The sequence below is a fragment of the Phoca vitulina genome, unplaced genomic scaffold (assembly GCF_004348235.1).
Source record: "Phoca vitulina isolate PV1807 unplaced genomic scaffold, GSC_HSeal_1.0 scaffold45, whole genome shotgun sequence".
Taxonomy (NCBI): Eukaryota; Metazoa; Chordata; class Mammalia; order Carnivora; family Phocidae; genus Phoca; species Phoca vitulina.
The window spans coordinates 6,097,743-6,111,707 of record NW_022589748.1 but is presented as its reverse complement, the minus strand read 5'-3'; the positions used below and the strand labels follow the sequence as shown (position 1 = coordinate 6,111,707).

Sequence of the window (13,965 nt, the reverse complement as noted above, 5' to 3'; positions counted from 1 at the left end):
TGTAGGTTCATCAATTGTGACAAATGTAACCCTATGGTTTGGAATGTCGTTAGTAGATTTATGGGAGCCAAAGATAATAGAAACTCTCTGTACTTTCACTTCAATTTTTCTGTAAATGTTTAACTGTGCTAAAAAGTGAAGGTTATTATTAAACAAAAAGTAAAAAAATAAGCTTCCCAGGCAGCTTTCCTAAGCGGAGTTTTGTTGGGGCCCAGTCTAGCATGGGTGAGGCTTTAATTAGATTGGCCTATACATATTACGAGGCATGAATATTAAAAAAAAACAAACAAAAAACAACCCAACAACACTTATATAACCTCTAAAAAAAAAAAGATTTTATTTATTTGAGAGACAGACAGAGAAAGAGAGAGAGAGAGAGCATGAGCGGGGGACGGGGAGGAGTAGAGTGAGAGGGAGAAGCCGAATGCCCACTGAGCAGGGAGCCCAACGCAGGGCTCGATCCCAGGACCCTGGGATTATGACCTGAGCCAAAGGCAGATGCTTAACTGACTGAGCCACCCACGCACTCCTTATATAACCTTTTTATGGAAGAGAAAAACTAAGGTTTTATCCTTAGCTGAAAGATAAGGATCCACTTGCTTTGATGTCTATTTAGTGAGGTAAAACAAAGATAGACAGAACTTATCATTTGGCCTATGTTTCCAAAAGTTTAAGGGGAAAAAAAAGGCAGATCTTATTTTCCTATTGCTCAATGTGAAGTATTCAGCCTCTTGGCAGGATAGTTTTATATTACTAAGCTTAATTCTCAACTTGAATTCTTCCCCTAGTTGTATGACTTTGGAAAAGATACTTACCTTCCTTTTCTCATTCACAAAACAACTTATACAAATGGTCCCTGATCATGTGTAGTCTCTTAATTGGTTGTACAACAGTCTTTCCAACACAACCACAGACGTGCTGACATTGAAATACCCTTTTAAAGAGCAACTTGATCCAACCTTCATTTGAAAGATGAAGAAAAAAACAATGTAATTTCATGGCCTGACCAATTTAGAATTTGCAATGATTTCAAAAATAAACTTACTATGTCTTCTGTACTCAAAATTTAAATACGTGTCACAATTCAAGAATTCCACATTTAGAATGCAACTGTATATAACACAGACCTATTATAAATAATAGCAAGTTTTTCATCTGTCTCTTTTTTCTAATTATTACTCATGCATATCTGTTATGAATACTGTATCAAACTGCACCTCTTTTATAGTGTGTCCTTTTATCTATTTTAGATAATACTGCTCATTCACATATATTAGAATAATTTGAAGAGGCTTAGCTATGAATACCCACATCACAACGGAATCTATGGTAAGTGTATTTTAATGGTCAATTACTTTGCCATTCTTCAGCAGAACAAAGGTGTCCACATGATAATGTCCAGTTATATTTTTTTTAACTGGAAAAGATGACTACAAAGGAAAAAGAGACAGTATACTAAGCATGTCCACAGACTGTCTCAAAGCCCTTTCCAAATGTATGTATGGATAAACGAAACAAAGGAAGAATGTCTGATTTTTTTTTTTTTTTTTGAGGCTCCACATAAAAATCACCAAAGGAGATAAATACCCAGAATCTGTAATAGCCAGCGAGCATATATCAAATCCCATGAAGAAGAGACATTACAAAAAGAACAATGAGGAAAACCTAGCAGCACTGGTATTTTATAGTCTACAGCTTGGATGAAGAGGAGGAAGTCACACTTATGGCGGCGGGTAGTATTCACCAGCATGGTGTTAAGAGAAACAATGATGTATTAGATGGTAGAATCTCCAGAGCTTTGAATAATGAACAAGTGTACTAAGTGTACCAAGATGAACTTCAACAGAGGTTAAAATATATGTGTGCGTGTGTGTGTGTCTGTGTGTTATTATTCTAGATATGGAAAAGGCACGTTGTTAGTTAACTGGAATCAAAAGAACAGCGAGGTGTAGGTGGTAAAAAACAAACTGATGTGATCTTCAGCTATGCCAATAAAGGACAGCTTCGATGACGAGAGGGGTCATAGTCCTTAATTGTCAGCCTACCCTAACAGTACTTAGTTTTCTGAGTTCAGTTTCAGACTGGCAGTCAGGCAAGGTGATCTTTGAGGTCCCTTCTGACTCAGAGGTTCTATTAACTCTAAACCTATAAAGGTAAAGCCAAAATAATAGATCTATTTTAATTACCACATTGAAAGCTGGCAATTTAGCAACAGATGAAAAGAATTTGTGACTATATTATGCCTCTTTAAAAATGCAGCTTAAGACTTCTATTTGTTCATGATGCTTAGCTGTTTAATATTTGATTAGAAGAACATACTGGCTTCTCTAGTTTCCCTTGCTCCCCAGAATGTTCTAGTATTAATGCTCCTTCTGTTCAGAGAAATCAGGTTTTCATATCACATTGCTAGTGTTGTTACAAAGTTATTTTTAACATGTATTTCAAATAAACTATGAAGGAACCAAATTTCTTGTATCCTTTGGGTTCAGGGTTGAGATGCCAACTTCCCATGACTTTCTCTTCACAGGATACAGCCCTGCCTTCCCTTGCCGAAGTCAGGCCTATTTCCCACAAAGGTAGGAAAAAGTAGGTTACTGATAGGATCCTTTTGCAAAAGGTAAAATGTGAATGTTCTCTTTAGGGACTAAAATGGAAACAGAATTCATGGGAGTAAAAAGAGACACCATAGGCTTGGGTGAGTTCTTGGTGGGTCTCTGTAATGCTACCTGCATGATTCAGTTTCTCCTCAATTTCTTTCTGTGACAGGCTAGCTGTACACATAGCCATTTGTTGGTTTGGGCAAGATTTTATGAGATGTGATGAACATATGAAATATCAGGAGTTCACTAGGAGCCACAGCTGTTATGCCCTGCTGCATTTTTAATGGCTCCTTAAAATCAGAGGCCACTCCCACAGTAGCACATTTAGACAGCAAAGACTACAATTATCTGGCTTCACCACTCCACTGCAGATCTGCTAGCACATTACAGTTTATAAGCCCTAACAGACAGTCATCACCTTTGGCAATGTCTCTACTTGAGAAGAGCCACAACCTGGATTTATCACAAGACAGTTGTCAATGGAGACTAATAGGCTTTGTTTTCTCGCTTTTTTTTTTTTTCCATTTTGTTTTTGTTTCCATCCTGCAAACCAGATACCAAAGATTTCAGAGCAGAAATTAAGTGTAGTATGAGGTAGGTCCCTTTAAACATGACTGTTAGTGAAGCTAATTACTACAGGAAAACTGGAGATCATTCATTAGCCTAGTAAGCAAATTAAGGTTTGTTAACAGTGATTTATAATGCCAAGCCTTGGGTAACTGTGCTGGTCTTTTCACGTATATGTGTATAGGACCTGACAGTTTATTAACTGTGCAATATCTAAACAGCTTGTCACCAGGGTGCTTTTGTTAAAACGACATTGTATTTTAAATGGATAAACACTTTTACGCGAGCAAAATGCATTTTAAATGTTTGGCTTCTGAAGTCAAGTATCGGGAGATAAGTGAAGTGTCTCAAACTATCTCAGCTTCCAATAACTCTTGTTTACTGCTGGAGCTGACTATAGGAAAATGTGACACTTGGAGTTAAAACAGCACTTTTCCTCTTTAACAAGCCCCAGTTGTGTTTTTTAACCTCTTTTCAAATGATACTCTTGGTGTTTCACAAAGCTGTAAGTTTCTTATGCAATGGATTGGGAGGCATCTAATTTACAATTTCAGGAAAAATATTTTTTTTTAAAGCAGTTAAGCAAAGGAATGAGTCCTTTGATCTGAGCTTCTGATGGATAGTCCATGAAACTCCAGGGCAGTTAAATCTATCAAATATGAAGGTTGTGTGGGTAGTCAAAGTAAATCCTGGTATTTCACACTGCCCACAGCTCATTTTATATAATATTGCTCATACCCACTAATTCAACATTTCTATAACCTGGAAATCTCCAGTAAGAATAGGATGACTTCTTTGAAGCCAGTGTCAGAAAAAGAAAAGGAAGGAAGGGAGGGAGGGAGAGGAGGAAGAGAGAGAGAGGAAGAGGAGACGCTTTCTGAATTCCATGACAGTGGCCTGTCCATTCCCTCTGGGATTTTCGATGCATACTGCTAAAAAGTCTTTCCTGAATCATCTCTGTGACCAATAGGGTACACTAGCTATGGAAGAGAATGAGGTTACAGCCTCAGTATTTCTATATGCTAAACCCTAACCGAAGAACAGAAATATTACTCATCATTATTAATTTCAAAGAAAGGCAGACTTGGTCAGTCAAAATTTGGATCTCTTTCATTGCTGACACTGAAGAGCAGTGTTCATTAAACACTAAGGGGACCATGGCCTTGCATTCCTATGGTTCCAAGGAGAGCTAAGAGAGGCAGCAAAACCGATTGAAAGCATTGGTCCCACATGGCAAACATTTAGGTGTAAAGGACCTAGAATCACGGATCTTGGAATATTAGAACCAAAGGCCCTTTAAGCAATTATCTAGTCCAGTGGCTTGTAAAATCTTTTTTTTCCCCCAAAATTACTTATTTTCTCCAAATCTGAGGGGCCAAGGAAGGGGACTGAGGGGACAGGGAGACCAGGCCAAGGGCTATTTCCCTACACCCATCAGGAGCACCTGGATTTTCATCTTATCTCCTCAATTAGAAGTTGCAACAGCCAACAACAAAGATTCCCATAGACAGAAGATGTTTAAAAATACCTAGCCTATCTCTTCACAGAAATGTTGAGAAGATGAGAGTGTTGAGGGGCTGGTGACAACTGGAGACACCAATGGATCCTTTCTCATCTGATTATCCCGTTCACCAAATTTCTCAATTCCTTTGCCCTGCATGAAAAAGCTGAAACTAAAAATGTGGACACATGAGACTCCGGGGTGGCTCAGTCAGTTAAGCGTCTGCCCTTGGCTCAGGTCATATCTCAGGGTCCTGGGATAGAGCCCCGCATCAGGCTCCTTGCTCAGTGTGGAATCTGCCTCTCCCTCTGCTTGTGCTCTTTGTCTTTCTCTGACAAATAAATAAAATCTTTATAAAAATATATAAAAATAATAAATAAATAAATAAAAATGTGGACACAGAAGACAATTTCCTCAGGGTGAGCTGGAAAAGTCATCTCACTGTGGAGATCCTACACATGATTAAATGTCTGCTCACCAGAATTTAACTTGTACTGTTCATATAGTCAGGGTATGTTGTTCATGGCTCACTGATCCTGTTCCCAAAGTTAAGAGTATTCACACCGAATCAAAAACAGAAAAAAAGAAATGGAATGTACAATTACTTTTTTAGTCTAAGGCCCCTGAAATTAGAGTTTATTGGTGACTATGCAGAGGAGTCAGTCAGAATATAGATACTTAGTCCAGGTATAAACCAACCCTCCAGGGTAACTAAGATTAATTCTGTGGTTCCTAACCTTAAACAAAACACCTACTTAAGTGAAGATTCAGGTTTTGTTACTTTATAAGAGACAATTATAATTCAGGGTAGTATTTAAAGGTTACAATTCAAAAACATGGTAACTTTTTATCATTAGGGAGAGGAATTGATTGCATTTACCCTAATGTTTCTGCACAGTAAATAGGTAGCTTCCAAATCATTATTTATGTCCCAGCTTTTGAGTCATGGGTTACAATATTTTATTCCATTATTATAATCAAAAAAATTCATAAAAATATTTTTGTATATTAAATATTACATAAATATTTTAGTGGTGTGCTCACTTGGGAGATGGGGTACCTCTGAGGCCAATGTTTCAAGTCTACTTTGGTGACTCACTGGGTAATTCTTAGGCGTCACCCAAAACTATACATACAACCACACCTCAAAGATATCTTTTGATAAGCATAAGGCTGAGTTTTAAGGACATACTGAAATTTTCACAAGGTACTACTTTTTTTTTTACAAGTTTTAACATAAATTTCAATTTGCATGGCAATGTTTTGTTCTTCCCATTACTCTGGACAGCTCTTTGAACTACCACTGCAGATATATACAATTTAAACTTCTAACTACCTCCTCTAACTTCCAAACTCATTAGCTTCCTAAAATCAAATCTCTCCTTCCTGGGATTCCTATTCCGAGTAAAAGAAGCATCACAGTCATTGATCCTGGGATTCACATCTTTCTCATTTTTAAAAGATCACAAATGTCAAGTCTGGATCTACCTATAAATCATCTCCTCCCCACTCACCCAACTCCTTCCCTGGCTTTGTTCACACTCCCTGTAATTAACCTACCCAAGTCCAACCTTTCTCCAGAAACTTGATATACACAGTCAAAGCAATCCCACACGATGATGCCATTTCTCTGTGCTCTTACCTTTGCTGCCTCAAACTTTGTCCCACCTTTTCCTTATCTGTTGAAAATCTAAACATCCATCAAGTTCTGCACAATTTAAGCTTCCTACAATTAACTGACCCTTATACATACTCCCAAGTGCTCTACTCACTCTTCTCAGAGAACTGTTCAGTTTGTATGACTTGAGGGCCAAGCTTACATCTTATTTACCTTAAGAATGAAGAACAGATGTTTAATACATATTTGACAATTAAAATGCACTGAACTCTCCATCTGGTGAGCTGTTTTCTAACTTAATCTTTACCAATGAGTTCAAATGCCCCCATAACAAGTGGAGATCTCTGATGGAATTCAGATTTTTAAGAGATTTCCATTATAATGGGAACTTGTCAGTAAATAAGTAATGGCCAATAATTCATTTACCCAGAGTTAATTATTAATAAATACAAATATTAGAGTCTTATTTGAGAGATGTGTTAAAATACTCAGCATCATTTATCTTTAAACATTTGACAGGTTTTGATTAAATACTTGAATTACAAAATTCTCTCCCAGCATCACCAGCAAGTACTGGGAGGTGGGGAGGAAGATGACTTCGAATGGCGTTGCTGTCAAGGCCAGACTGAAGTAGCTACATTTCTAAAGTTAAAACCCAGAGAAACATTATAAAGTTAAAGAATGTTAGGTTCTCTGTAGAGCTGAAATCCTCTCATTTAAATGCAATGTGTCAAAAATATTTAAAAGCATCACAGAGGAAAGAAAGGACCTGGGTCAAAAGAAGCCGAAATTTCTTGAGAGGGGCATGGTTTTTCACATCTGTAACCCATCACCTAGAACAATATCTGATGGAGAAGGTGCTCAGTACTTAGTGAAACACAAAAAGTCAGAAGTGTCTGCTCAAAGGAAAGCCCAGTCTTTAAAAAACCCATGTTATTCAAAGAAAAACAGGAGATATTTCAAGGGTCTATAGTCAAAAACAGAACAGGGCAAAGAATTTAATCCTTTTATGATCTTATAGCTCTGATGGAAAGTCACAGGTCAATATTTTGCACCCCACGGCCTGTTACCAACACTATCAACACAACTTCTTAAGTAATTTGAGTGCACAGGAAAGCAGTAATCACACACATCCCATTTTAAGAAGTGTACCACTCCACAATTCCCCTCTATTATGTAATGTGGTAGTTTTAATCATTAGGTTTAAGTGGACTGGTTTCCCTGATAATCTTAAAGTATGTATATTTATATTTATATTTAGCTAGATGTGATGCAATTGAGGAGAATTAAAGTTATTAGTTGGGAACCATTAGGGAAAATCTCTGGATCACTGGAGTTTACAAAAGCAGGATCCAAGCTGTTTGAGACTATGGGCCTAAGACACTTAGATTCAAACCTGGAAGAAGGCTGAAAATTTTCCAGAAAAGTAGGCAGGACATGTCACCAGAATGAAGGAAAGCTTCCTTTACACACCAGGGATCAAGTTCAGCCGGACAAGTCAGTCACCCTTATGCCAACAGTAGCTCCCAACTGCTGGCATATGGGCTCAAGTGCTGGCACCGGCAAGCAGGAGAGGTCTTCTCTGGTCTTGTCGCTCTCCTGACTTCGGTTACTTCATTCAGGTATGCCAGGGCAACCACTTTTCTTTTGGGGGTCAGGGAGCAGCAAATAAGGGACACAACCTTTTAACACCTGAAGGTGTTGAACCGATCTTTCTTACTTTTCCAGCCCAACCTCAAGAGCTATTGGCAGTCTTTAAATGCCTCAAGTCTGAGAGAAAAAATAAGCAAATGACTTTAATGGACAAATTAAACAACTGTAATACATGGACAGCCTGGAATAGTACATTCTAACATCATGGTGATCACAGAGGATCACAGAGAGTGAATTTCTATTTGTTTATTTGTTCACATATGGAGTAAAGTGGTATACGGCTGACCGAACACACAGAGGCTCCTCAGAAAGCTGTAAGAATGTTCCTGACCTACAGCTACAAATTCCAAAATTTATTTCTTACATCACTGATTTCTGGTGGTGATCCTCTACCTACCACAACATTACACAGCCACTTAATGAGACCAAGTTTTGTCCATCACACACTATAATGGGAATAATTTGCTATTAATGAGAGCTGTTCTGCATGCATTAAACACCTTGTCTCATTTAGAATTCACAACTCTAGTAGGTGGGTGCAGATTTACAGATATTAAATAACCTGCCCAAGGTCACACAACCAGGCTTCAGATCAGCCTGTCTCTAAGTTCTTAATTATCCACTATGCACAGTAACACTTCAAATACATGTATAAGAAGAGAATATAGCCCAAAACATTTAAATTAAAATGAAAACATGTTCACTGCATTAACGTTTAAAAAAAAAAAAGAAAGAAAGAAAAACCCTACACACTCCAACAAGTTTTGGTACTCTTGCCAAAATAAAAAAAAAATTAAAAAAAAGCAAATAGATTCCAACTAGTCTATACTTCCATTTATATTTAGAATATGAGCTGGGCATGAGTATGTAATGAATATATATGTGTGTCTCTCTGTGTGTATAACACCCACATTATTCAAAAGCTCCCAAAAATGTGAAAAGTTTGTTCCAATCCTTCTTTATTTTGTCTACTTTAAGAATCCTTTGCAATATGCTTATGTAAATACTGATTTTAGCTGCTGTTCTCATTTCTCAAATCTTCAGCTTATAAATGAATTGGAAAAGTAACAGACCTAAGCAGACATCTTTGGAACACAAAACCAAAGAGATATAAACAAATACAACTAAATCAAAAACAAAGGATTCTTCTTTAAATTCTCTAACATCACGACTGATAAATGGGAAGACCGAAAGAAAGAAGAATATACTGGTTGTGGACGGGGTTGTACACAGGCACACGTGAGCTTGTGTGTGTGTGTGTGTGTGTGTGTGTGTGTGTGTGTACGTACCTGGGTGGGTGTCTATTTTACTAGCACACACAACGATCAGCATTTTACCCTAGTTCACTAAAAGGTCTTTAAGAGCATAAACGCTAAATGAAAGGAAATTGTGAAGTTAGAGTAACACTGGGGCAAGGGAGAGTATGTAAGAAAACAGTTCCAGGTCCTTAAACCCAACAGGGGAGTGCCTTCAGTTTTCTTACACCAGAGTTCCCACTATGATTCAATTGCATTAGTAACGCGGAGACTCTGAAGGTGAAGTGTCTCCGTCCACACTTCGGAGAGATGCTGAAAAGAAGTAAGGATAGAGCCCACGTATCACCATTCCACTTACCTGATGCTGAGCCTTCATTACAAACAGAAGTAAAGGCTAATATTGACATCCCAGATCATAAAGCACAACAAAGAATATGTTGACACAAAACTCTTATAAGTTGTGAGTATACTATTTCCACTTAGAAGAGCATGAAACTCCCCAATAGTACCTGAAATCAAGTGTTACATGTGATACCGCTGGCATGAAAATTGAAACAGAAGACACTTTTTGATGAGAACTTGGCAATAATATCAATGGATTTTGCACTTCGATAACAGAATAAACCCATTATTGGGAACACATTCTAAGTAGAGCATTTTGGTCATAGTTTCAGAGCTGACCATGCATCTGGTACGTATGTTTTCTGTGTAAGCTAATAATACCACAGATTTTTTTTCATGTAAGCCAATTAATACTAAGAGCAATTTTACCAAAGGACAAACTTTTATACTCCTCCAACACTGTGTGAATATGAAAATCATTTTAGATTTGTAACTGCAGACTTTCCTCAAAGAATGTATTATCAAAGAATAAAAAAGAAACACTCCTGGAATTAGAAAAAAAGTGACAAACAGCATAATAAAATATTTGAGGTTTCTACCACTGACTTTCTTCTTTCAGGGTTATCATACTGACAATAAAAAAAAAAATACTAGAATGTTCAGTCTCAAAGTGATCAAGGGCTAAGTTAGTGGTTTTGGCCTTGTTCTACTGAAGAAAGCCAAGAGGGACAATTTAGCTTTTGGACAGAGAACAGACACTGGCAGTCTCCAGATTTTACTTCCAGCATCTCAACCCACATCCAGCCTGGTGTGAAGACATGGCAGATGGACCACTTCTGTTATTTCGACTGCTTCAGCATCCTGCATGTTTCTGTTAAGCATGAATATTCAGCCACAATAAGGAGCAAGGATAAGCGTGCTGACTGTATTAAGCAGGTACAAAAAAATCTTTATCCTTACCCTTTTTCTCCTCATTATCATAGATTAAGATAAAAAAAAAAAAAATCAACATTTAGAATACGCTACTTCTGCCAAGCTTGGAAAAGACTTATCATTCAACGAAATGATGCTGGTTTTCATATATTTAATGTAAATGTATGAAGAGAAATGTGTGGGCAGAAGAAAACCAGCGTAATTAGCATTTTAGAGGAAAGAAATTTAAAGGCCACTAAACTGAATCAGTAATTATTTTCCACTTTGTTTTATTTTCATGATTTCATTATTTTCTCAGAAAAAGCTGAGCAGGCATTGAGTATCAGTGTTCATCATTCAGAACACAAATCAGATTCCTTTAAATACCACAAAAAACCTCCACATTGACAGGTTTTCCTGTTGTGTAAATAATGCCTATTTCTAACTCTTTTTTATTTAGATCTTGAAAAAAGATTATTGAATCCAGAAAGGGTAATTTTGCTATCAATAAAAGAAATAAAGTGACAATTTCTCTATGAGAAAAATATCTATGAGATAATCCCTGAGGTAGGACACCATCCCTACCCCTCTCGAAGGGCAGAGAAATGTCTAGAAATAAAATAACACACTTGGATTTGCTAAAATGAGGAGTTCGTGATTGCTCAAAGGAAATCTAAAGGCTGTGAACTCACACTGTAAGGGAAAACATCCATTAAAACACCACCTCTCATCAAAAAAATTATTTTAAAAAAGGCAATTTACTGTATTATGCAGGGAAGTTCTTTAAGAGATCTTTAAAGTGAATAAAAACCTCAATGCATAATCTGAATTCCACCCTCCACATGACACTTGTCACTAAAAAAAAAAAAAAACAATTATGTAGGAAAAGTGGTGTAAACCAATCAGGTCTCCTTTACACTGCTGGGGAAGGAGGAAGTGCCCTGCGAACCACATCTCACACTGAATTAGGATCCCTAGGGTCCCACAGCTTATGTATTTTAAAAATAAAATAATCCCAATGAAAGGATGCCTATCAGTCTGCTCTTTAGGACTGAGAGGGGATTTCTTGTATTTTTTTTCACATCCTAATGAGTGAACATTATAGAGGTAAATCAAGGCCAACGCAAGGCACACATGTGGAAGTTGAGATAAACTTACGAAGTAGCCTGTTCCCAAGCTGGAAGGAGCTGAACTCTGCAATAAAGCATAAAGACAAAGTGGAAAATCAGCAATGGTTTTTAACACGTTCCAATCCACACAGCTCATTACCAGCCCTTTGCAGGTTTTTCATCGCTACATCACATCACTAGTGTATGCTGCCCCTTGTCATCTGCTACTGAAACAAACACCGTGTTGGCTTAATTTTCCCCTTTACATCTCTCAACAACTCAGAGATGCTAACGTGCTATTTACTGAATTCCAAGCTTCTGCGGTGGACGTAATTGCCAATTTATTTGACAGGCAGCTGGGTAATGAATTAATGATGGCATTTCGCCCTGCACTGAGACTAAACAGACACGCATCAGCCTGCCTCCCTGACTTGCTGACATTCAAGGCCCTGGTCTCAAGCTACTCAGTTTTGTGGCCGCAAAGGGGCAGGCAAGAGGAAAAAGCCCAGACTGACTTGAAAATAAAAGCCCAGTGGGTTTGGATGACTTTTCCAGTGTATGACCTACTTGCCAGTTTATTCCCTAAAGGCACCAGTTAGTACACACAGAGCGCTTTTCAAAAATGAGACATTTTGTAAACATAATTAGTAGAATGAAATGCAAAGAATGTGCGGGTAAAGGGAAGCAGTGAAAAGCACCATTTTCCCGAAGGTTTTAGTCATAATAATTATCAATTTAGGCTTCCATAGTTCTGACACTCAGAAAACTAAAAAAATAATAATTCTGAAAGGCTTGCAGGGCATCACTTCTTTAGGCAAAGAGGCCAAAAAGAGAACTTGGTTTTGTTTTAAACTTGTCTGTGATCCATGCGTGTTTGTACTTCTGTCTCTCTTTTTTCTCAAAACCTCTCATTACAAATGTTTTAATTTTTAGTCTCCTTTTCGTGAATGAGAAAGACCCCAAATGAGCTTGAAACAAAAAGAATGCTAGTGCAGGGGCGGTCTTCTGGTCTCAGCTTGGTGTCCTTGCACCAGCAAGGCCTCTTCCCTGACTAGCATGGATCAGGTGCTACCCCTTCCCTGGGGTGTGCTGACTTCCACCCCCAAGCAGTGGTCAGTTCACCTCTAGCTCTTCCACCCACATGTCCTGTCCCTGCTTTGCAACTACAGGTAGCAGGGACCATCCGGTTAAGGCATCACCGCTTCCCCAGTGCTCAGCACAATGCTTTGCACACAGGATGCCCGTAACAAGTTTTTGTTGAATTAATATATAAATACATGAGTTTGGATTGCACAGGGAAAAAAAAAAGATCAGGTGAATTTAGCATCTCTAAAAATACAGCAGATGTGAATCTTCTTGATTTTAAACTGTTTTCTGAGAAGGAAATACAGTGCTCTAAGTATCAACAGCATCCACATCAAACAAGAACTCTATGCTCCAGGGCATTCCTAAATGCACTTCCCAAAGCAAAACTTTCTTCACCTAGGTTTTTCAGACAGGCTCAGGAGAATAAAGGACAATCGATGTGTGATCTTGCACACTGGACTTGGTTTAAAAAAATCTTGCTGCATTCTTGATCCCATAAATGGTATGTAGGGAGATCCACAGTAGCCATGGAGACAGCTTCTTATCGCAGTGATTAGCCATGTGACAGCATCACCTGTTTTCAGTACCCATAGCCCTCCATGGAACAGAGGAAGGCAAAAGCCAACTTAGGTCTCCACCACCCTGGAGTCATGCCCCGGGGAGGTAAACTCATTTTAGGATGAACTACTCAGAAAGAACATGGGACTTGTTTATTTCAGGTTTTTTTTTTCCCCTCCTTCCTGCAAATGTATTTTATCCAGAAGCAGAAGCACCCCTCCAAACCCACCTCCCTACCCCCAATACATATCATCTTACTGTATACCAAAGGAAATTACATCCTTCAGGTCTCGGAAGGCTCTGTTATACTCATTTTGCATATATATTGTACATTACTCAGGGAGCTGGGTGGAGAAGAGGACTTTGTTGTGCATATTTGTTCTGGCTATTGTTTATACAGGTCTGACTGAATGAGGGAACAGTGGGTATCATTTCAATTTCTGATGTCAACATCAAATTACTTATTTAATTTCATGCCTGGCGAAGCATTGTATAGCTACACGCAGAATCATTTCACTTCATTTGTTATGCTGTGTTTTCGTGGCGATTGGCTTGCCTTCCAACTGACAGCTTTAATTACGACATGGATTTGATTGCACTGCCGAGGAATTAACATAATGCAACAAAGCATTTAAGCACCCTGCCTTATAACACCCCCCCCCACGCGCACACACAGACACATGAAAGAACACAGACACTATATCCTCACGTACATTAGACGTCCATTAGAGTTTTCAGAATTTGCTAGAAAGCATAAAGAACC

The 13,965-nt window shown here is 38.2% G+C and overlaps 1 protein-coding gene across 3 annotated transcripts in view; it reads right to left on the bottom strand.

Moving 5' to 3' along the window:
• AUTS2 (activator of transcription and developmental regulator AUTS2) overlaps positions 1–13,965 on the bottom strand; it is a 1,108,223-nt gene that overhangs the window by 583,774 nt on the left and 510,484 nt on the right. For all 3 annotated transcript variants that reach the window (XM_032430787.1, XM_032430788.1, XM_032430789.1), the window contains one exon: positions 11,608–11,643. In XM_032430787.1, coding sequence (XP_032286678.1) covers positions 11,608–11,643 — 36 coding nt within the window. The remainder of the gene's footprint in view (positions 1–11,607; positions 11,644–13,965) is intronic.